This window comes from Hemitrygon akajei, chromosome 10 (genome assembly GCF_048418815.1).
Source record: "Hemitrygon akajei chromosome 10, sHemAka1.3, whole genome shotgun sequence".
In the NCBI taxonomy this organism is placed as follows: domain Eukaryota; kingdom Metazoa; phylum Chordata; class Chondrichthyes; order Myliobatiformes; family Dasyatidae; genus Hemitrygon; species Hemitrygon akajei.
Window position 1 is genome coordinate 178,068,252 of NC_133133.1, and position 25,313 is coordinate 178,093,564.

Consider the following 25,313-nt stretch of genomic DNA (forward strand, 5'->3'; position numbering starts at 1 on the left):
CACATCATTCCTTTTCCCTATCCCTTCGTTCTCGCTCTCTCCCTCATCATTCCCACTCTCTGTCCCACCATTTCCTCTTTTCCCCCCTCGCTCTTTCTCTCTCCCCCTTGTTCCCTCCTTATCCTCCTCTCCCTTTCTGTCCTCATTATCCTCTCTATATCCCTTCCTCAGCATATCTCTCCCCCTTTCTGTTCCTCTTCCTCCTCCCTCCCCCTTCCCATCCTTCTCTTCCTCCTCTTCTCTGTCCCCCTCCCCCTCCTCCTCCTCCCTCTCCCTCCATCCAACTCCTCAATATTCAGTGTGAGGAGTCAGATTGAGGGTCTTTCAGACACACAGGGGCCAGCTTCACCACACCCTGTCTGGTATAAATGATATGTCGGCACAACTCAGCCATGCTGTGTGGGACTGGGGAGCCAATGGCTGGTGCACCGTTTACCCACAGGGGCTGTCATTAGAGGAGTGAGGGATTTGAGTCTGTGAGATTGTGCAAGGGTCCATCTGTCACTGTGCACCTTGTGCTCTCATGATCATACAGACACAGCCAGTGACGAGTAGGAATGTCAAACAGAACAGGGGTATGAACACGATGCGATTTTTAAATTAGATCACCACAGTTATTAAAGGCAAAGCATTAACAGTCAGGCTGTTGTTGCTAGTCTGTTACCATTTAACAGCGTGATTAAAACCACAGTTAGCTCACCATTAATACTGTTAAAGGATGATGATTTCTGAAATGACTATAGTTTAAGGGAGATTTATGAGAGCATAGCTTCAGCTCAAGTGGCGAAACCTCCATGAATGGTGTCAACGTGACCATCGACAGGACCATCCTGACATCAGGCTTCCAATTATAAATGCTGCTTGTTGTTGTGTATTGTGTCCAGCTGTCTGTGTCATTGTGTCAGCCAGCTCCGAGGGCACGGGCTTGCTCAGGCACATCATTGAGGCCAGGCTGCCCCCTCTGCTTGACCCCACTGGAATACTGGACTCCAGCATCTGCTCTCAACACAGCATGGTACAACAGTGTTGTGATTAATGCAATGCTTAAATGTGCTAGTAATTGTGGTTCGATTCCTGTCGCTGTCTATAAGGGTCTGTTCATTCTCCCCGTGACAGTGAGGATTTCCTGGTGCTCTGGATTCCAGAGACATTCAGGCTAAGGTCAGTAAGATGCAATTATGCTAGGTGGCGCCAGAATGTGTGGCAACCCTTGCGGGCTGCCCCCAGCACATCCTCATTCTGTGTCGGTTGTTGACAAACAACACGTTTCACTGCATGTTTTGAGGTGTTGATGTACATGTGACAAATCAAGCTCATTTTTAATTATTAGGCTGTGCTACTCAGTCCGAACGGCGTGGGAAATGGCACTGAGAATCAGAATCGCAGTGATCCCGACTCCCTTGTCTGTCTCTGCTAATACATGCTGGCTCTTCACCACTGAGGTCATCAGCTCTTTTTATTACTTTGGTTATGAGATAACCTCCAGCAACCATTGCTGTCTAAAATAACCTGCTGGCTCTGTGACGCATCGAGCTGAAGGCCCCCGCTCTCACCAAGGAATCTGCGGTGGAAATAACCATAAGCAGATAACAGAGGCACAGTTCTCCCTGGGGCACCTCACTCGACACTGCACCATCTCCAAACTCAGCCCTGATAAAGCCAGGGATTATCTGGCCTCAATCCTAACACATACTCCTCACACGTCAACAGATTGTCAGAAGAAGCCTGGTGCCAGCATCGCTGGGGGACACCAGCTTGTTTTGTGATCCTGCACTATGGTGCTGAGTTGTGCCGCCTGTTTCTGTGCGTTTTGAGCTACCGTTTGTGCGTCATGGTGACGTTGTGGATTGTGCTGACCCTGTGGGCAGGCAGAGCTGACTCCAGCTGAGTGTTGGACAGTTAAACCTGGTGACAGCTGAACGCGGCTGGTTCCCTGCCACCCCGAGCTCATCATACACTGCCCAGACTCCAGGAACAGACGCTGCTTTAGTCAGACCAGCCCAATGCCAGCACGGCCTGACAACAGCCCACAATTCTGCAGAAACCTCGAACGTCACTAACCTGCATGATTGTCAATGGGATGAGAGAAAATTTACTGACACTTGCCAGTGAATTCACAGGCTAGATGGGCTGAAGGGTTGTTTCTGTGCTTTAGTGTTCTATGATTAGATCTGAACCACCCAATCTCTGACCACAGATCATGGGGTAGGGTGACTGGGCACTAACTCCACTGGTGTGACGATATCTTCCTTTTTAACCGCACTGCATTTCTACCAGATCAACAACACTGTTTGGTGTGTCATTACTCTGTCTGCCCCTGGCAGTGTTCACCAGCTGTGTGAGTTTAAAGTATCTGACTTGGAGTATTGTGAGCAGTTTTGGGCCCCTTATCTTAGAAAGGATGTGCTGACTCTGGAGAGGGTTCAAAGGAGGTTCACGAAAATGATTTCGTGATTGAATGGCTTGTCTTATGAAGAGTGTTTGATGGCTCTAGACCAGTATTCACTAGAGTTCAGAAGAATGAGGGGTGACCTATCAAATGATGAAAGGCCTTGACAGAGTGGATGTGAAGAGAATGTTTCCTGTGTTCGGAGATTCTAGGACCAGAGGACACAGCCTCAGAATAGAGGAGAGTCATTTTAGAATGGAGATGAGAATGAATTTCTTCAGCCAGAGAGTGGTAAATTTGTGAATTCTTTGCCACAGGCAGCTGTGGAGGCTGTCTTTATATTTAAGGAAGAGTTTGATAGATTCTTGATTGATCAGGGCATGAAGGGATACCGGGAGAAGGCAGGAGATTGGGTCTGAGAGGATACATGGATCAGCCATGATGAAATATAGGAGAAGACTCGATGGGCCAAATGGCCTAATTCTCATATATCTTATGGTCTTATTTCCTCTCCCTGTTCAGGGGGCTGACTCCACCAGGCTGGCGGTGATTAGTGTGAGTGATCGGTTGTTACCGGGTGAACGGTGGTTGGTGTGAGTGATCGGTGGTTACCAGGTGAATGGTGGTTGGTGTGAGTGATCGGTGGTTACTGGGTGAACAATGGTTGGTGTGAGTGATTGGTGGTTACCAGGTGAACAGTGGTTGATCTGAGTGATCGGTGGTTACCCGGTGAATAGCGGTTACAGTTATTGTTATAGACCATAAGACAAAGGACCAGAATGAGGCCATTTGGCCCAGCAGGTCTGTCAAGCAAGATTTTTCCATTAAGGAAACCATGCTGACTTTGTCCTATCTTGTCCTGTGTCACTAAGTACTCCACAACCTCATCCTTAACAGTTGATTCCAACATCTTCCCAACCACTGAGGTCAGGCTAACTGGCCTATAGTGTATTTTCTGCTGCCTTCCGTTTCTGAAGCAGTGGAGTGACATTTGCAGTTTTCTAGTCCTCCAGAACTATACCAGAGTCCGATGATTTTTGAATGACCATTCCTAATGTCTCCATAATCTCTACCATACCTCTTTCAGAACCTCAGGGTACAGTTCATCTGGTCCGGGTGACATATATACCCTTAGGTCTTTCAGCTTTTTGAGCACCTTCTCCCTTGTAATAGCAACTGCACCCACTTCTCTTCCTTCACACACTACAACATCTGACACACTGCTAGTGTCTTCCATTATGAAGAATGATGCAAAATACTCATTTAGTTCATCTGCCATCTCTTTGTCCCCCATTATTATTTCTCTTGGCTCATTTTCTAGTAGCCCAATATCCACTCTCATCTCTCTTTTATTTTTTACATAACTTAAAAAAGCTTTTACTATCCATTATGATATTGTTTGCTAGCTTGCTTTCATATTTCATCTTTTCCCTCCTAATGCCTCGTTTAGTTGCTGTCTGTAGTGTTTTAAAAGCTTCCCAATCCTCTGTCTTTCCAATAAATTTTGCTTTGTTCTGTGCCCTCTCTTTTGTTTTTACATTAGCTTTGACTTCCCTGGTCATCCACAGTTGTACTATTTTGCCATTTGAGTATTTCTTTGTTTTTGGAATACATGTATCCTGCACCTTCCCCATTTTTCCCAAAACTCACGCCATTGTTGCTCTGCTGACATCCCTGCCAGCAGCTCCTTCCAATTTACTTTGGCCGACTCCTCTCTCATACCACTGTAATTTCATTTACTCAACTGAAATACTGTTACATCAGATGTTACTTTCTCCCTATCAAATTTCAAGTTGAACTCAGTCATATTGTGATCACTGCCTCCTAAGGATTCCTTTACCTGAAACTCCCTAATCGCCTCCAGTTCTTTACATAACATCCAATCCACTGTAGTTGATCCCCAGTAGGCTCAACGACAAACTGCTCTAAAAAGCTATCTTGTAAGCATTCAATAAACTCACTCTCTTGAGACGCATTACCAATTCGATTTTCCCAATTGACCTGAAAGTTGGAATCTCCCATGACTATCATAACATTGCCCTTTTGACACACCTTTTCCATTTTCTGTTGCAATCTGTTGTCCACTGTTGGGAGATCTGTATATAACTGCCATCAGGGTCATTTTACCCTTGCAGTTTCTTGACTCAACCCACAAGGATTCAACATCTTCCAATCCTATATCACATCTTTCAACTGATGTGATGCCATTCTTTACCAGTACAGCCACATCATCCCCTCTGCTTGCATTCCTATCCATCCAATACAACCTGTAGCCTTGGACATTCAGCTCCCAACTACAACCATCTTTCAGCCACAATTCATTGATAGCCACAACATCATACCTGACAATCTGTAATAGTACAACAAGATCATCCACCTTATTTCTTATACTCCGTGCATTGAGATATAACCCTTTGTGTACTGAAGTATTGGTGCAGGGGCAGGGATTCAGATTTCTGGATAATTGGGACATCTTCTGGGGCAGGTGGGATCTCTACAAAAGGGACAGGTTGCACTTGAATCTGAAGGGACCAATATTCTTGCAGGCAGATTTACTAGAGCTGTTGGGAGTGGTTTAAACTAATATAGCAGGAGGCTGGGAACCAGTATGTTAGAATCGAGGATGAGCCAGAAGGTTTGCAAGTAGATGATGGGTGTAACATGAATGTAAGGAAGGACAAGCCAATGATTGGGTACAAATGCAGACAGAGCAAAGGGTTAAATTGTATCACAGAGGCAAAATTCAAAAGAGTGAAGAATGCAAGACTGAAGGTGCTGTATTTAAATGCACGAGCATTCAGAATAAAGTGGATGAACTTGTGGCACAGTTAGAGATTGATTAGTATGACATTGTGGGCATCACTGTGTCGTGGCTAAAAGAAGGCTTTAGTTAGGAGCTTAACATCAAAGGATATATATATAGATATATATATATACACACACTTTGTATTGAAAGGACAGGCAGGGAGGCATAGGCAGTGGTGTTGCTCTGTTGGTAAGAAATAGAATTACAATTTTAGAAAGAGGTGACATAGGGTCAGAGAATGTTGAATTTTTGAGGGTGGAGTTAAAAAATTGCAAGGCTAAAAAAACCATTATGGGAATCCTATTTAGGCCTTTAAATAGCCAAGATGTGGGTTTGAGATTGCGAAGGGAGCTGGAAAAGGCATGTTATAAGGGTAATGACACAATTGTAATGGGGATTTCAATATGCAAGGAGATTGGAAAAACCAGGTTGGTTTTGGATAGCAAGAGAAGGAATTTGTTGAATGTCTACAAGATGGCTTTTTAGAGCAGCTTGTGCTTGAGCCTACTCGGGGAAAGGCTGTCTTAGATTGGGTGTTGTGTAATAGCCCAGATCTTATGAGGGAGCTTAATGTAAAGGAACCTTTAGGAGACAGTGATGTTACTATGTTTGAATTCATACTATAATTTGAGAGAGAGAAGCATAAGTCACAGAAGCATAAGTCAATATCACAATGGGATAAAGAGTTTTACAGAGGCCTGAGAGAGGAGCTTGCTCAGGTGGATTGGAGGAGAATACTGGTGGGGATGACGACAGAGCAGAGACGGCTGAAGTTTCTGGGGATAATTCATGCGGTGCAGGATATTTATGTCTCACAGAGGAAGATGTTCTCAAATGGTAGGGGTAGGCAACCTGGCTAATAAGGGAAATTATGGACTGCCTAAAAGCCAAGGAAAGGGCATATAAGGTAGTAAAAGTGAATGGGAAGTTGGATGATTAGGAAGTTCTTAAAATCCAAAAAAAGACAACCGAAAAAGCTATAAGAAGGGAAAAGATGAAATATCAGGGCAACCTAGCTAATAATATAAAGAAGGATACTGCAAGTTTTTTCAGTTGTATAAAGAGTAAAAGGGAGGTGAGAGCTGATATTGGACCACTGGAAAATGATGCTGGTGTGGTAGTAATGAGGGACAAAGAAATGGCAGATAAACTTAATGGGTACTTTACATCTGTCTTCATTGTGGAAATAACTAGCTGTATGCCAGATGTCCATGAGTGTCAGGGAGCAGGAGTAAGTGCCATTGCTATTACAAGGGAAGAAGTGCTAGGCAAACTCAAAGGTCTGAAGGTGGATAAGTCACCTGGGCTAGAGGGACGACATCTCAGAGCCCTGAGAGAGATTGCTGAAGAGATAACGGATGCATTGATCATTATCTTTCAAGAATTACTTGACACTGGCATGTTCCCGGAGGACTGGAAGATTGCAAATGTCACTTCACTCTTTAAGAGGGAAGAAGGCAAAAGAAAGGAAATTATAGGCCAGTTAGCCTAACTTCAGTGGTTGGGAAAGTGTCGGAGTCTAATATTAAGGATGAGGTTTTGAAGTACTTGGAGAATAATGATAAAATAAGTCAGTCAGCATGGTTTCTGTAAAGGGAAATCTTGCCTGACAAATCTGTTACAGTTCTTTGAGGAAGTAACAAGCAGGGTGGGGTGGACAAAGGAGAGGTAGTGGATGTCATTTACTTGGATTTTCAGAAGATGTTTGATAAACTGTCTCACATGAAGCTGCTTAACAAGATAAAATTCTATAGCATTACAAGAATTATACCGGCTTGAATAGCAGAATAGCTGACAGACAGGAGGCAGCGAAAGGGAATAAAAGGATCCTTTTCTGGTTGGCTGCCAGTGACTAGTAGTGTTCCTCAGGGGTCAGTATTGGGACCGCTGCTTTTCACATTGTTTGTCAAAGTATATTCAGATAATATTGTATATTCATATATTCAGATAATGGAACTGATAACTATGTGGCAAAGTTTGTAGATGATACAAAGATAGTTGGAAGGGTAGGTAGTGCTGAGGAAGCAATGCAATTGCAGTAGGGATTAGACAAATTGGAAGAATAGGCAAAAAGTGGCAGAGGGAATATAGTGTTGGGAAAAGTATGATAATGCATTTTGGTAAGAGGAACAATAGTGTGGACTATTATCTAAATGGGAGAAAGTTCATCCATCAGAGGTGATAAGGGACTTAGGACTCCTTGTGCAAGATTCCCAGAAGGATAATTTACAGGTTGAGTCTGTGGTAAAGAAGGCAAATGCAATGTTGACATTTATTTCAAGGGGAATAGAACATAAAAGCAAAAAGATAATGCAGAGCCTTTATAAGTCACTAGGCTGGCCACACTTGGAGGATTGTCAACAGGTTTGGGCTCCTTCCTCAGGATGTGTTGTCATTGGAGAGAGTTCAGAGGAGGTTCATGAGGATGATTCCAGGAATGAAAGGGTTAACATGTGAGGAACGTTTGGCAGCTCTGGGCCTGTATTCACTGGAATTTAGAAAATTGCGGGAGTATCTCATTGAAATCTACTAAATGTTGAAAGGACTAGAGATGTGAAGAGGATGTTTCCTATGGTGGGGTATCCAGAACAAGAGGGCACAACCTCAAAATTGAGGGACGACCCTTTAGAACAGAAGTAAGGAGGAATTTTAGCCAGAGAGTAGTAAATTTGTGGAATGCTCTGCCACAGACTGTGGTGGAGGCCAAGTCCGTGTGTTTATTTAAGGTGGAAGTTGATCGTTTCCTGATTGGTCAGGGCATCAATGATATAGTGAGAAGGCAGGTGTATGGGGTTGAGTGTGATTCAGGATCAGCCGTGATGGAATGGCAGAGCAGACTCGATGGGCTGAATGGCCTAATTCTGCTCCTATATCTTACGGTCTACTCTACTTGCTACCCTTTTTGATTCTGCATCCCTAATGCACTGATTCTCACCCTGCTGGCTGCAATTTTGTCCTATCATCTGCTTGCCCTTCCTGACAGTCAGACTGTATGCTATCTTTACTTTTTTACCATCCGTCCTATCCTGAGTCCCTTCACTCCGGTTCCCACCCCCCTGCCAAATTAGTTTAAACCTTCCCCAGCAGCTCCAACAAGCCTGCCCTTGAGAATATTGTTCCCCTCGGGTTCAGGTGCAACCCATCACTTTTGAACAGGTCATACCTCCCCCAGAAGAGATCCCAGTGATCCAAGAACCTGAAGCCCTCCTTCCTACAGCAGCTTCTCAGCCACGCATTTATCTGTCAAATCATCCTGTTTCTACCCTCACTGGCGTGTGGCACTGGTAGCAATCCAGAAATTACTGCAGAGGATGTCCTGCTTCTCAGCTTTCTACCTAGCTCTTTAAATTCTCTTTTCAGGATCTCTTAGCTTCCTTCCTATGCCATTAGTACCAATATGTACCAAGATATCTGGCTGCTCTCCCTCCCCCTCCAAAATGCTGTGGATGCGATCTGATTTGTTGCTGACCCTGGCACCTGGGAGGCAACACACCATCCGGGTGTCCTGTTCACGTTCACAGAATCTCCTGTCTGTTCCTCTGACTATTAAGTCCCCTATCACTACTGCTCCCCTCTTTCCCTTATTTTCCTTCTGCACCACAGACCTGTGCCCAGTGCCAGTAACCTGGTCTTCATGTCATTAGGGCATTTAGCCATCACCCACAACAGTATCCAAAATGGTATACTTATTATTAAGGGGAATGGGCACAAGGGTGTTCTGCACTAACTGCTTATTCACCGTCACATTCCATCTCCTAACAGACACCCAGGTACTCACCTCCTGCAACTTACAGGTGACCACTTCCCTGTAACTTTGATCGATTATCTCCTCACTTGATAGGGTCTCCCAGGACTCCAACATCGGGCGTGAAGGACACACAGTGGCCATTTCCTACACTAGGTACAGTAAAAGGGAGTCTGTAGTGAGATGCTGAAGATGTTCTATAGGTCAGTTGTGGAGAGCGCCCTCTTCTTTGTGGTGGCGTGTTGGGGAGGAAGCATTAAGAAGAGGGACGCCTCACGTCTTAATAAGCTGGTAAGGAAGGCGGGCTCTGTCGTGGGCAAAGTACTGGAGAGTTTAACATCGGTAGCTGAGCGAAGGGCGCTGAGTAGGCTACGGTCAATTATGGATAACTCTGAACATCCTCTACATAGCACCATCCAGAGACAGAGAAGCAGTTTCAGCGACAGGTTACTATCGATGCAATCCTCCTCAGACAGGATGAAGAGGTCAATACTCCCCAATGCCATTAGGCTTTACAATTCAACCGCCAGGACTTAAGAACTTTTTAAAAGCTATTATTAATGCTTTTTGAGATAGTGATTTAGATGCATATCATATTTTTTTTTACTGAGTTAAGTATTGTATGTAATCAGTTTTGCTACAACAAGTGTATGGGACATTGGAAAAAAGTTGAATTTCCCCATGGGGATGAATAAAGTATCTATCTATCTATCTATCTATCTTAACAGAAACCTACCCAGAGCCAAAGTCTCTTTCGAGCCAAAGCTTCCTTTGAGCCAGATCCTGACACTCCTACTCTCACCACTGGCCTACTCCCAGCAACACTGCCCTGCTTGTCCCTTCTGTACTTCTAAACGAGCATCGCTGACCTGCGAGAAACCTCGTCATTGTGGCCTGCTCCTGCCGCTGATTGGGCTGTTAGAATGAGTCTGAAAGCCCCGCGAAGCTCCTTTTCAACGAATGTTGTGGACCTGTGAGAAACCTTGTTGCTGTGGCATGCTCTTGCCACTGATTGAGCCACTGGAATGGTTCACCCTTGTGGTTATAGTTATTTACAGTTATGGTTGTGCTTACGGTTACAGTTATAGTTAGGGTTACAGCCATGGTTATCGTTACATTTATGGTAATAGTAATGGTTATGGTTACGGTTACAGTTGCAATTATATTTACAATACATGGACAATCACCAGCACACTGTTGTGCCCCTCTACCTCCAATCTAGTCTGTGCTAATGTTCCACTCATACACCAGCTGTCAGTGAGCCAGTGGCAGATCTCCGCTCTCCTTTCTCCCGTACTGACTGTTAAAGCCACACATCATTGTTTGTTCAGACTTTGCTGCCACGTTCTCTCTCCCTGTTGTTAACCAGATATGTCCTTCTCTCCAGCTATGTGGCTGCGGGCTCCTGGGGGTGGGAATCTGGCTGTCGGCCACACAGGGAACCTTTGCTGTCTTGGCCCCCAGCCTGCCCACGCTCTCCGCTGCCAACCTGGTCATCGCCATCGGCACCATCGTCATGGTGGTCGGCTTCCTGGGCTGTCTCGGATCCATCAAGGAAAACAAGTGCCTCCTCCTCAGTGTGAGTGACCGGGATGGGAGGGGAGGGGTGAGAGTGGGGTTGGGGGATGAGGAGTGGCGGTTTGAGAGGGTGAGTTTGGGGGTTGAAGGGGTGAGATGTGAGGATTTGAGGAGTGATGGGGTTTGAGGGATCGAGGTTTGGGGTTGAAGGGTTGAGATGCAGGGATTTGAGGGTTAGTAGGGTTTGAGGAGTTGCAGTTGGCAGTTGAAGGGGTGAGATGTGGGTTTTTAAGGGTTGTGGTTGGGGGTTGAAGGGGTGAGGTAATGGGGTTTGAGGGGTTGAGGTTGGGGGTTGGAAAGGTGAGGTAATAGGGTTTGAGGCTTGAGGTTGGGGGTTTGAAGGGGTAAAGTGTGTGAGTTTGAGGGGTGAGGGTATCTGTGATGGGAGGTGTGACTGTATGATATGTGTGACACTTCCTGAGTGAATTGATTCCAGCCTGTGTCCCTGGAGGCATTGGCTGTTCATAATTGGACTGTTCCATAGAAACATAGAAAATAGGTGCAGGAGTAGGCCATTTGGCCCTTCGAGCCTGCACCGCCATTCAGTATGATCATGGCTGATCATCCAACTCAAAACCCTGTACCTGCTTTCTCTCCATACCCCCTGATCCTTTTAGCACAAGGGCCATATCTAACCTCCTCTTAAATATAGCCAATGAACTGGCCTCAACTGTTTCCTGTGGCAGAGAATTCCACAGATTCACCACTCTCTGTGTGAAGAAGTTTTTCCTCATCTCGGTCCTAAAAGGCTTCCCCTTTATCCTTAAGCTGTGACTCCTCGTTCTGGACTTCCCCAACATCGGAAACAATCTTCCTGCATCTAGCCTGTCCAATCCCTTTAGAATTTTATATGTTTCAATAAGATCCCTCCCTCAATCTTCTAAATTCCAGTGAGTATAAGCCTAGTCGATCCAGTCTTTCTTCATATGAAAGTCCTGCCATCCCAGGAATCAATCTGGTGAACCTTCTTTGTACTCCCTCTATAGCAAGAATGTCTTTCCTCAGATTAGGGGACCAAAACTGCACACAATACTCTAGGTGCGGTCTCACCAAGGCCTTGTACAACTGCAGCAGAAACTCCCTGCTCCTATACTCGAATCCTTTTGCTATGAATGCCAACATACCATTTGCCTTTTTCACCGCCTGCTGTACCTGCATGCCCACTTTCAATGACTGGTGTACAATGACACCCAGGTCTCGTTGCACCTCCCCTTTTCCTAATCAGCCACCGTTCAGATAATAATCTGTTTTCCTGTTCTTGCAACCAAAGTGGATAACCTCACATTTATCCACATTAAATTGCATCTGCCATGAATTTGCCCACTCACCTAACCTATCCAAGTCACTCTGTATCCTCTTAGCATCCTCCTCACAGCTAACACCGCCGCCCAGCTTTGTGTCATCTGCAGACTTGGAGATGCTGCATTTAATACCCTTGTCTAAATCATTAATATATATTGTAAACAACTGGGGTCCCAGCACTGAACCTTGCAGTACCCCACTAGTCACTGCCTGCCATTCTGAAAAGCTCCCGTTTCCTCCCACTCTTTGCTTCCTGTCTGCCAACCAATTCTCTATCCACATCAAAATCATACCCCCAATACCATGTGCTTTAAGTTTGCACACTAATCTCCTGGTATACAGGGTGCTACCAACAATAGCCCCTCCACTATCTTTGTATTATCTGCAAACATGGCCAGTTGGAATGATGCTGGACAGTGATCAGTGAAACTTTAATGCCATTGCTGCTACTCAGACCCCCAAGCTAGTTGTCCTGTGTCTCTGTCCTGGACTATCTCCGGGCCTTGGGCTACCTCCCACAACTGAGGTCTTCACCACCATTTGTTTCAGTTCAACGTCTCCTCTGTGCCTCAGACATGACACTCCAAAACTTTGCATCAACCGTTCAAAGGGGGAACAAATGCAGGTTTTGAAGATTAGCTTTGGAATGTGAACAGGTCTCCTCTCCCCTACTCTCAGACTGAATGTCACACACAGTGTCCATTTTCAGAATCAGAATTGGAGTCAGGTTTATTATCACCGGCGTGTGTCATGAAATTTGTTAACTTAGCAGGAGCAGATCAATGCAAATCATAATATAGAACTAAAAAAATAATAAATAAATAAATTGCAATATACATACGTAAGTTGATTAAATTAAAAATCATGCAAAAAGCAGAAAAATAGAAAACCTACAGCACAATACAGGCCCTTTGGCACACAATGTTGTGCCGAACATGTCCTTACCTTAGAAATTACTAGGCTTACCTATAGCCCTCTATTTTTCTAAGCTCCATGTACCTATTGTATCTGCCTCCACCACCGTTGCCTGCAGCCCATTCCACGCACTCACCACTCTCTACGTAAAATCATGGCTGATCCAATTCTTCCAGTTATCCCCACTCCCCTGCCTTCTCCCCATACCCCTTGATGCTCTGGTTAATCAAGAATCTATCTATTTCTGCCTTAAGTTTACCCAATGACTTGGCCTCCCAACACCGACCCCTGTGTTACTGCACTGGTAACCGGCAGCCAGCCAGAATAAGATCCCTTTATTCCCACTCTCTGTTTTCTGCCAATCAGCCAATGCTCCACCCATGCCAGTAACTTCCCTGTAATCCCATGGGTTCTTATCTTGCTAAGCAGCCTCATGTGCGGCACCTTGTCAAAGGCCTTCTGAAAATCCAAGTACACCACATCTACTGCATCTCCTTTGTCTACCCTGCTTGTAATTTCCTCAAAAAATTGCAGTAAGTTAGTCAGGCAGGATTTTCCTTTCAGGAAAACATGCTGGCTTTGGCCTATCTTGTCATATGCCTCCAGTTACCCAATAATCCTACCCCTAACAATCGATTCCAACAACTTTCCAACCACTGATGTCCTGTAAACTGGTCTATAGTTTCCTTTCTGCTGCCTCCCACCCTTCTTAAATAGCGGAGTAACATTTGCAATTTTCCAGTCATCCAGTACAATCCAGAATCTATCGATTCTTAAAAGATCATTGTTAATATCTCCGCAATCTCTCCAGCTACTTCCTTCAGAACCCGAGGGTGCATTCCACCAGGTCCAGGAGATTTATCCACCCTCAGACCATTAAGCTTCCTAAGCACTTTCTCAGTCATAATTTTCACTGCACATACTTCATTTCCCCAACACTCTTGAATGTCCAGTGTACTGCATATGTCTTCCATGATGAAGACTGATGCAAAATACACATCCAGTTCTTCTGCCATCTCTGCGTCTCTCATTACAATATCTCCAGCGTCTTTTTCTATTGGTCCTATATCTACCTTCAACACTCTTTTACCCTTTATATACTTAAACAAAGCTTTTAGTATCTTCTTTGATATTATTTGCCAGCTTATTTTCGTAATTCATCGTTTCCCTCTTAGTTTTCCTCTGCAAGTTTTTAAAAGCTTCCCAATCCTCTATCTTCCCACTTAGCTTTGGCTTCCTTGTATGCCTCTCTTTTGCTTTTACTGTAGCTCTGACTTCACTTGTCAGCCACAGTAGTGTCCTTCTTCCATTCAAAGATTTCTTCTTATTTGGAATATATCTGTCTTGCACTTCCCTTATTTTTCTCAGGAACTCTAGCCATTGTTGCTCTGCTGTCCTTCCTGCAAATGTCCCTTTCCGGTCAACTTCGGCCAGATCCTCTCTCATGCCATTGTAATTTCCTTTATTCCAATGAAATACCGACACATTGGAATTTAGTTTCTCCTTCTCAAATTTCAAAGTGAACTTGATTATATTGTGATCACTGTTCCCTAAGTGCTCCTTAACCTTAAGCTCTCTTATCACCTCTGGTTTATTGCACAAGACCCAATCTAGCACAGCCAATCCCCTAGTGGGATCAACAACAAGCTGCTCTAAAAAGCCATCCCTTAGACATTCTACAAATTCTCTCTCTTGAGGTCCAGTATTGGCCTGGTTTTCCCAGTCCACTTTCATGTTAAAACCCCCAACGATTATCATGACATTGCCCTTCTGACATGCCTTTTCTATCTCCTGCTGTAATTAGTAATCCACATCCCGGCTGCTGTTTGGAAACCTGCATACAACTGCCAATAGGGTCCTTTTACCCTTGCCATTTCTTAACTCAAACCATAGAGACTCTACACCTTCCATCGTTTTCTAATGATTTAATATTATTTCTTATACACAGGGCCACACTAGCCCCCTCTGCCTGCTAACCTATTTTATCAATGCACTCCATGTCCTTGGACTTTGAACTCCCAATGGCAGCCATCCTTTAGACAAGTTTCAGAGATGGCCACAACGTCATACTGTAGCGGAATTTCTAGATCGTCCATTTTATTTCTCATGCTGCGTGCATTCAGATATAACACTTTCAGTCCAGTATTTGTTGCTTTCTGTTTTAACTGCACCACATCTCTATTGCCCTGTAACTCATCCCACCGGCTGTGATTATGCCTCATCTCCTGCCTGTCCTTTCTATCATCTCTGTTGCACGCTACCTGATGGTAACAGTGAGAAAAGGGCATGCCCTGGGTGCTGGAGGTCCTTAAAAATGGACGCTGCCTTTCTGAGACACCGCTCCCTGAAGGTGTCCTGGGTACTTTGTAGGCTAATTCCCAAGATGGAGCTGACTAGATTTACAACCCTCTGCAGCTTCTTTTGGTCCTGTGCAGTAGCCCCTCCATACCAGATAGTAATGCAGCCTGTCAGAATGCTCTCCACAGTACAACTATAGAAGTTTTTGTATGTATTGTTGACATACCAAATCTCTTCAAATGCCTAATGAAGTCTTGCCTTCTTTATAACTGCATTGATATGTTGGGACCAGATGAGATCCTTAGAGATCTTGACATGCAGGAACTTGAAACTGCTCACTCTCTCCGCTTCTGATTCTTCATCGCACTCCACTACGTCCCAGCCCGAGGAGGGTCTGCAGGAGGCTAGAGGGGGGTTGGGTCAGTGAGGGGGGAGCACCTCCAGAAGGAACTGGCTATCACCGCGGCTGATGATGGACAGACATAGCAACTGCTCAGGGGGTTGGAGTTGGGACACAGTCAGTGCTGGAGCGTGGGACCAGGGGCTGAGTGAACCTCAGTCCAAACTGCCCCCTCACCTCCAACCTGTAACCCCCTCACCCCAATGTCTGACCCCCTCTCCTCAACCTGTGACCCCTCGCCAAAACCTGCCACCTCACCCCAACGTTTTCCATCATCCACAGGTCCTCACCAATGCTAGTCTGTTTGCCCTCGGCCCATGCCAGCCTATGCAATGCCTGAAGAGAGTGGCTTTTGTTCATCCTGGGGCAGGCCCAGCCTCCGCCCAAGCTCTGCTTAAGGGCAAACAAGGGAAAATCTGCAGATGCTGGAAATCTAAGCAACATACACAAAATACTGGAGGAACTCAGATTTTTTCTGCAGTCCAACCAAAGGGTCTGGGCCCAAAATGTCAACTGTGCTTTTTTCCATAGATGCAGCCTGGCCTGCTGTGTTCATCCAGCATTTTGTGTGTCTGCCTGAAGTGAATGGGTTTTGTTCACCCTGAGGCCAGGTCCAGCTTCTGCCTGAAGTGAGTGGTGTTTGTGAGGATGTGGCTGTGGTTGGCTCTCTGGTAACGGCTCCCTCTCCTCCTTTTACAGTTTTTCATTATCCTGTTGACTATTTTCTTAATGGAGATGATCCTCGTCATCCTGTTCTTCGTCTACAAGACAGAGGTAGGTTCCTCACTCTCATCACAGGCCCGTTTGTAAGCAGGAAAACACACCAGGTTTCCTGAGAATGTTTCTCTCCATGATCAGACTCTTCTCTAGAACCAGGGAGGTAGTGAATGATGGGCTCCTGGTGGGAATATTAACCGGAATACTGCTATACTTCCAGTTGGAAACCACAAGGCACAAATAGAGAATGCAAGAAGCATTCCACAGGTTGGGAATCTCCAGTGGAATCAGTGGGAATGCTGGGATCTGGGACATACTTTAGAACACACTTCTGGAGGAATTCAAAGGATCAGGCGACATCTATGGAGGTAGCAGGATGGTTGATGTCTGAATCAGAGACCAGCTCTTGTACCTCACAAACACTGCCTGGCCTCAGTACTTACAGTAACATCAGTGCATCTCCCGTCTCCGACATCTCAGAATCAGATTCAGGTTTAATATCATGGACATATGTTGTGAAATTTGTTGTTTTGCAGCGGCAGTGCAGTGCAAAACATTATAACTAAAAGATATTTAAACTTACAATAAAGAAATATAAAAAATAAATAAGTAGAACAAAATAGTGAGATAGTGTACATGAGTTCATTGTTCATTCAGAAATCTGCTGGTAGTGTACATGGGTTCATTGCTCATTCAGAAATCTGCTGGTAGTGTACATGGGTTCATTGCTCATTCAGAAATCTGCTGGTAGTGTACGTGGGTTCATTGTCCATTCAGAAATCTGCTGGTTGTGTACGTGGGTTCATTGTCGTTCAGAAATCTGCTGGTAGTGTACATGGGTTCATTGTCGTTCAGAAATCTGCTGGTAGTGTACATGGGTTCATTGTTCATTCAGAAATCTGCTGGTAGTGTACATGGGTTCATTGTCGTTCAGAAATCTGCTGGTAGTGTACATGGGTTCATTGTCGTTCAGAAATCTGCTGGTTGTGTACATGAGTTCATTGTCGTTCAGAAATCTGCTGGTAGTGTACATGGGTTCATTGTTCATTCAGAAATCTGCTGGTCATGTACATGGGTTCATTGTTCATTCAGAAATCTGCTGGTTGTGTACATGGGTTCATTGTTCATTCAGAAATCTGCTGGTAGTGTATGTGGGTTCATTGTTCATTCAGAAATCTGCTGGTTGTGTACATGGGTTCATTGTTCATTCAGAAATCTGCTGGCAGTGTATGTGGGTTCATTGTTCATTCAGAAATCTGCTGGTCGTGTACATGGGTTCATTGTTCATTCAGAAATCTGCTGGTAGTGTATGCGGGTTCATTGTCATTCAGAAATCTGCTGGTAGTGTACATGGGTTTATTGTTCATTCAGAAATCTGTTGGTAGTGTACATGGGTTCATTGTCGTTCAGAAACCTGCTGGTTGTGTACATGGGTTCATAGTCCATTCAGAAATCTGCTGGTAGTGTACATGGGTTCATTGTCATTCAGAAATCTGCTGGTAGTGTACGTGGGTTCATTGTCCATTCAGAAATCTGCTGGTAGTGTACATGGGTTCATTGTCATTCAGAAATCTGCTGGTTGTGTACATGGGTTCATTGTTCATTCAGAAATCTGCTGGTAGTGTACATGGGTTCATTGTTATTCAGAAATCTGCTGGTAGTGTACATGGGTTCATTGTCGTTCAGAAATCTGCTGGTAGTGTACATGGGTTCATTGTCATTCAGAAATCTGCTGGTTGTGTACATGGGTTCATTGTTCATTCAGAAATCTGCTGGTAGTGTACATGGGTTGATTGTTATTCAGAAATCTGCTGGTAGTGTACGTGGGTTCATTGTTCATTCAGAAATCTGCTGGTTGTGTACGTGGGTTCATTGTCCAGTTAGGAATCTGCTGGTAGTGTACATGGGTTCATTGTCCATTCAGAAATCTGCTGGTTGTGTACATGGGTTCATTGTTCATTCAGAAATCTGCTGGTAGTGTACATGGGTTCATTGTTATTCAGAAATCTGCTGGTAGTGTACGTGGGTTCATTGTTCATTCAGAAATCTGCTGGTAGTGTATGTGGGTTCATTGTCCAGTTAGGAATCTGATGACGGTGGGGAAGAAGCTGTTCCTAAAACACTGAGTGTGTGGTTTCAGGCTCCTCTACCTCCTCCATGATGGTAGCAATGAGAAGATCAATTATTTTTGGCCCAAACGATATGAACGTTTTGTATAAGTGCTGATAATCAAAAGTTGGTTTAACTGACTGCAAGAGGTAGTCACATGCATAACAGCTCTCTCTGAGAGGCCAGTCTGGGCTGAGGGATGTGTGTCAAGTTGTGGCAGGGTGGACGCTGGTAACCGTGTGGATATGACAGTTAGATAGATACTTTATTCATCCCCATGGGGTTGTTGGCTACCAAGCTGGTGCCATGGTTGACCGCTGCTCCTGTGCTCTGGTTGGAAATGTTAACCAGTGCTCGGCAGTAAACTAAGCTCCCACTGGCTCTGTCCTTGGATGGATGGATTATTGGAAACAGGAGTCAGCAGTAACAGGTGGGGAGTGGGGAGTGGGAATCTGCTGCATAGCATCAATAAGCTGTTCATTTACTGATTTAATGCACAGAACATTCCAAAAGGAATTAGTGTGCGATCCAACAACCGGAGACCAGCAGCTCACCCTGGGGAGGGTAAACAAACTGGCAGTTTAAAGGTGGTCAGAACCAATGTATAATTTTAGTACAATCTAATTAATTCCCTGTTTTAGCTGTGTGAATGTCAGAATCAGAATCAAGTCAAGTCAAGACACTTTTTATTGTCATTTAGACCATAACTGCTGGTATAGTACACGGTAAAAACGAGACGTTTTAGAGGACCATGTTGCTACATCAAACAGTACAAAAACTACACTGAAGTACATAAAAACACAGGAAAAGAAACTACACTAGACTACAGACCTACCCAGGACTGCATAAAGTGCACAAAACAGTGCAGGCGTTACAATAAATAATAAACAGGACAATAAGGCCAGGTGTCAGGCCAGATGCTGGGTATTGAGGAGTCTGATGGCTTGGGGGAAGAAACTGTTACATAGTCTGGTCGTGAGAGCCTGAATGCTTCGGTGCCTTTTCCCAGACGGCAGGAGGGAGAAGAGTTTGTATGAGGGGTGCGTGGGGTACTTCATAATGCTGTTTGCTTTGCAGATGCAGCGTGTAGTGTAAATGTCTGTGTAACCCCCTGGGTGGCCTCAGGCTCGCTCAGCTCGTTCTCGTCTAGGGGGAGCAGCCTTCGGCCCCGCCAAACTGGGTAATCAGCTGGTGTGGATGCTGTGTGATGTCCCCGCCTCGCCCAAACAGACAGTACACCATATGCGATTAAATGAGTACAATTTATAAAGGTTACTATAACTAAGTGATTAATAACGATACAGTATATATGAAGGAAAAAAAATAAAGCCGCCAAACTTATCAAAGTCCAAACCACTTCGTGCACAACCGTTGGAGCTCAATTACTGAAGTCTTCTGGCCACCATTCGGTCCCCTCCGACCTCCTCGACTCGCAGCTTAGGACCATCCAAAGTGGTCAACCAAGCACATCTAGCTTCATCTCCTCTCCTCGGGGTACCTCCTGGCCTTGGACCCCTGCTTGGGGTCCGTTCCTCGCCCAGTTTACAGCATCGCGTCCTCTCTCTCTCACCCCCTCGCGCCGATCTCCCCAAAAGCCCGCCAACAATAGCTTACAGACTCAGAAGAAAGAACAACATTAATCCCAATTGGTTTACAAAGGGATACAATTCTCGTTATCAGTAAATTTTAACCCAAACAAGCTTCTAGCACTCACTTGCAACAAAGAAGCATTCCTACTTTTAACAAAACAAAGAAGCCATTTTGATTACATACACAGTAACAAAGAAAAAGAAGAAATCCCCTTTACATCTGTAATAGCAGGAAAAGAGACCCCAATGATCTTCTCAGCTGACCTCACTATCCACTGCAGGGTCTTGCGATCCGAGATGGTGCAATTTCAGGTGAGGTAAGGCCGGGTAAGCTTTAATTAATCTAATTAGCTTAGGAGTAGGTAATGGAGGCAGCAGGTAGTTGAGTGCTCCATTTGCAGTATGTGGGAAGGCAGGGCGAGCACAGTTGTCCCTGATGACTACACCTGCAAAAGGTGCATCCAGTTGCAGCTCCTTACAAACCGTGTTAGGGAGCTGGAGCTGGAGCTAGATGAACTTCGAATCATTCGGGAGGCAGAAATAGACAGGAGTTTCAGGGAGATAGTCACCCCTAGGAGTCAGGAAGTTGGGTGACTGTCAGGAGAGGGAAGGGGAATAGACAGGAAGAGCAGAGCACCCCTGTGGCTGTTCCCATCAACAATAAGTATATCGTTTTGGATACTGTTGGTGGGGACGACCTACCAGGGACAAGTTGCAGTGGTTGCGTCTCTGGGACCAAGACTACACCCTCAGCTCAGAAGGGAAGTAGGGAAAAGAGGAGAGCAGTAGTGATAGAGGATTCAATAGTTAGGGGGACAGATAGGAAGTTCTGTGGAAGAGATCGAGAATCCCAGAAGGTCTGTTGCCTCCCTGGTGCCAGAGTCCACGATATCTCGGATTGAGTTCTCAGTATTCTCAAGAGGGAGGGAGAGCAGCTGGATGTCGTGGTCCATGTAGGGACCAATGACGTGGGTAGGAAGAGTGAGGAGGTCCTGAAAGGTGAGTTTAGGGAGCTAGGTGCCAAGTTAAAGGACAGGACCTCCAGGATAGCAATCTCAGGATTGCTTCCAGTGCCACATGCAGGTGGGTTTAGAAATAGTAAGATAGTGTAGATCAACACGTGGCTGAAGACACGGTGCAGGAGGGAGGGCTTCAAATTTATAGATAATTGGGCAGTTTTCCAGGGAAGGTGGGACCTGTTCTGGCGGGATGGTTTACATCTGAACTGGAGGGGAACAAATATTCTTGCAGGTAGGTTTGCTAGAGAGGCTCCAGTGGATTTAAACTAAATACGAGGGGAGAGGAAAATCAGAGTGTAGGAACAGATGTATGGGAGAAGGAAGAAAAAGAAGACAGTAAAGTTCTTTGTACTGTTAGAGATAAACAGAGAGTAAGAGGTGGAGAATTTCTTAAATGCATTTATTTTAATGCTAGGAGCATTGTAAGAAAGGTGGATGAGCTTAGAGCATGGATTGATACCTGGAAATATGATGTTGTAGCTATTAGTGAAACATGGTTGCAGGAGGGGTGTGATTGGCAACTAAATATTCCTGGATTTCATTGCTTCAGGTGTGATAGAATCGGAGGGACAAGAGGGGGAGGTGTTGCATTGCTAGTCAGAGAAATATTACGGTGGTGCTCTGGCAGGATAGATTAGAGAGCTTGTCTAGGGAGACGGTTTGGGTGGAATTGAGGAATGAGAAAGGTGTAGTACACTTATAGGAATGTATTATAGATCACCTACTGGGGAGCGAGAATTGGAGGAGCAAATTTGCAAGGACATAGCAGATATTTGTAGTAAGCACAGGGTTCTGATTGTGGGAGATTTTAATTTTCCACATATAGACTGGGAAGCCCATACTGTAAAAGGGATGGATGGTTTGGAGTTTGTAAAATGTGTGTAGGATAGTTTTTTGCAGCAATACATAGAGAAATCGACTAGAGAAGAAGCAGTGTTGGATCTTCTGTTAGGGAATGAAATAGGTCAGGTGATGAAGGTATGTGTTGGGGAGCACTTCGGGTCCAGTGATCACAATGCCATTAGTTTCAATATAATTATGGAGAAGGATAGGACTGGACCCAGGGTTGAGATTTTTGATTGGAGAAAGGCTAACTTTGAGGAGATGTGAAAGGATTTAGAAGGAGTGGATTGGGACAATTTGTTTTATGGGAAGGATGTAATAGAGAAATGGCGGTCATTTAAAGGTGAAATTTTGAGGGTACAGAATCTTTATGTTCCTGTTAGGTTGAAAGGAAAGGTTAAAAGTTTGAGAGAGCCATGGTTTTCAAGAGATATTGGAAACTTGGTTACGAAAAAGAGAGGTATCTACAATAAATATAGGCAGCATGGAGTAAATGAGGTGCTCGAGGAATATACAGAATGTAAGAAGAATCTTAAGAAGGAAGTTAGAAAAGCTAAAAGAAGATACAAGGTTGCTTTGGCAAGTAAGGTGAAAATAAATCCAAAGGGTTTCTACAGTTATATTAATAGCAAAAGGATAGTGAGGGATAAAATTGGTCCCTTAGAGAATCAGAGTGGACAGCTATGTGCAGAGCCAAAAGAGATGGGGGAGATTTTGAACAATTTCTTTTCTTTGGTATTCACTAAGGAGAAGGATATTGAATTGTGTAAGGTAAGGGAAACGAGTAGGGAAGTTATGGAAACTATGACGATTAAAGAGGAGGGAGTACTGGCGCTTTTAAAGAATATAAAAGTGGATAAATCTCCTGGTCCTGACAGGATATTCCCTAGGACCTTGAGGGAAGTTAGTGTAGAAATAGCAGGGGCTCTGGTAGAAATATTTCAAATGTTGTTAGAAACGGGGATGGTTCCGGAGCATTGACGTATTGCTTGTGTTGTTTTATTGTTTAAAAAGGGTTCTAAGAGTAAACCTAGCAATTATAGGCCTCTCAGTTTGACATCAGTGGTGGGTAAATTAATGGAAGGTATTCTTAGAGATGGTATATATAATTATCTGGATAGACAGGGTCTGATTAGGAACCGTCAGCATGGATTTGTGCGTGGAAGGTCATGTTTGACAAATCTTATTGAATTTTTGAAGAGGTTACGAGGAAAGTTGATGAGGGTAAAGCAGTGGATGTTGTCTATATGGACTTCAGTAAGGCCTTTGACAAGGTTCCACACAGAAGGTTAGTTAGGAAGGTTCAATCGTTAGGTATTAATATTGAAGTAGTAAAATGGATTCAACAGTGGCTGGATGGGAGAAGCCAGAGAGTAGTGGTGAATAACTGTTTGTCAGATTGGAGGCCGGTGACTAGTGGTGTGCCTCAGGGAACTGTACTGGGTCCAATGTTGTTTGTCATTTACATTAATGATCTGAATGATGGGGTGGTAAATTGGATTAGTAAGTATGCAGATGATACTAAGGTAGGTGGCGTTGTGGATAATGAAGTAGGCTTTCAAAGCTTGCAGAGAGATTTAGGCCAGTTAGAAGAGTGGGCTGAACGATGGCAGATGGAGTTTAATGCTGATAAATGTGAGGTGCTACATTTTGGTAGGAATAATCCAAATAGGACATACATGGTAAATGGTAGGGCATTGAAGAATGCAGTAGGACAGAGTGATGTAGAAATAATGATGCATAGTTCCCTGAAGGTGGAATCTCATGTGGATAGAGTGGTGAAGAAAGCTTTTGGTATGTTGGCCTTTATAAATCAGAGCATTAATTATAGGAGTTGGGATGTAATGTTAAAATTGTACAAGGCATTGGTAAGGCTGAATTTGGAGTATTGTGTACAGTTCTGGTCACCAAATTATAGGAAAGATGCCAACAAAATAGAGAGTACAGAGAAGATTTACTAGAATGTTACCTGTGTTTCTGCACCTAAGTTACAGGGAAAGATTGAACAAGTTAGGTCTTTATTCTTTGGAGCGTAGAAGGTTGAGGGGGGACTTGATAGAGGTATTTAAAATTATGAGGGGGATAGATAGAATTGACGTGGATAGGCTTTTTCCATTGAGAGTAGGGGAGATTCAAACAAGAGGACATGAGTTGAGAGTTAGGGGGCAAAAGTTTAAGGGTAACATGAGGGGGAATTTCTTTACTCAGAGAGTGGTAGCTGTGTGGAACGAGTTTCCAGTAGAAGTGGTAGAGGCAGGTTTGTCATTTTCATTTAAAGTAAAATTGGATAGATATATGGACAGGAAAGGAATGGAGGGTAATGGGCTGAGTGCGGGTCAGTAGGACTAGGTGAGAGTAAGCGTACAGCATGGACTAGAAGGGCCGAGATGTCCTGTTTGCGTACTGTAATTGTTATATGGTTATTTGGCCCATCGAGTCTGCTACGCCATTCAATCATGGTTGACCCTTTTCTCACCTTCTCAGGGGATGTCATGTCCAATGAAGAAGCTATCAACTTCTGCCTTAAATACACTCAACAACTTGGCCTCCACAGCTGCCTGTGGTGTCAAATTCCACAAATTCACCAGAAATTTCTCTGCATCTGTTTTAAATGGATGCCCCTCTATCCTGAGGCTGTGCCCTCTTGTCCCAGACTCTCCCATCATGGGAAACATCCTTTCCACATCTACTCTGTCTAGGCCTTTCAACATTAGAAAGGTTTCAATGAGATCGCCCCTCATCCTTCTGAATTCCAGTAAGTACAGACCCACAGCCATCAAACATTCCTCGTATGATAACACTTTCATTCCTCAAATCATCCTTGTGAACCTCCCTTGGACCCTCTCCAATGTCACCATATCTTTTCTAAGATGAGGAGCCCAAAACTGTTCACAATAATCAAGGTGAGGCCTCCCGAGTGCCTTAGAAAGCAACACCATCACATCCCTGCTCTTGTATTCTTGACCTCTTGAAATGAATGCTAACATTGCATTTACTGTCCTCGCCACTGACTCAACCTGCATGTTAACCTTTAGTTTGTTCTGCACAAGGACTCCCCAGTCCCTTTGCATCTCAGATTTTTGAATTTTCTCCCCATTTAGAATATACTCTGCACTTTTATTTCTACTTCCAAAGTGCATGACCATGCATTTTCCAACATTGTATTTCATTTGCCACTTTCTTGTCCATTCTCCTAATCTGTCTAAGGCCTTCTGCATCCTACCTGTTCCCTCAACACTTCCTGCCCCTCCTCCAGTCTCCGTATCATCTGCAAACCTGGCAACAAAACCTTCTATTTCTTCATCTAAATCATTGATATACAGCATAAAAAGAAATTGTCCTAACACCGACCCCTGCGGAACACCACTACTCATTGGCAGCCAACCAGTAAAGGATCCTTTTATTCCCACTGGCTGCCTCCTACCAATCAGCCAATGCTTTAACCGTGCCAGTAACTTTCCTGTAATACCATGGGCTCTTAGCTTGTTAAGCATCCACATGTGTGGCACCTTGTCAAAGGCTTTCTGAAAGCCCAAATCTATCCTACTTGTAATCTCAAAGAGTTCCAACTGATTCATCAGGCAAGATTTTCCCTGAAGGAAA

General features: G+C 44.4%; 1 protein-coding gene across 4 annotated transcripts in view; it reads left to right on the top strand.

Moving 5' to 3' along the window:
- Positions 1-25,313, top strand: part of LOC140735013 (tetraspanin-9-like) — a 161,609-nt gene that overhangs the window by 93,554 nt on the left and 42,742 nt on the right. For all 4 annotated transcript variants that reach the window (XM_073059844.1, XM_073059845.1, XM_073059843.1 and 1 more), the window contains 2 exons: positions 10,328-10,519; positions 16,133-16,207. In XM_073059844.1, the coding sequence (XP_072915945.1) occupies positions 10,328-10,519; positions 16,133-16,207 (267 nt within the window). The remainder of the gene's footprint in view (positions 1-10,327; positions 10,520-16,132; positions 16,208-25,313) is intronic.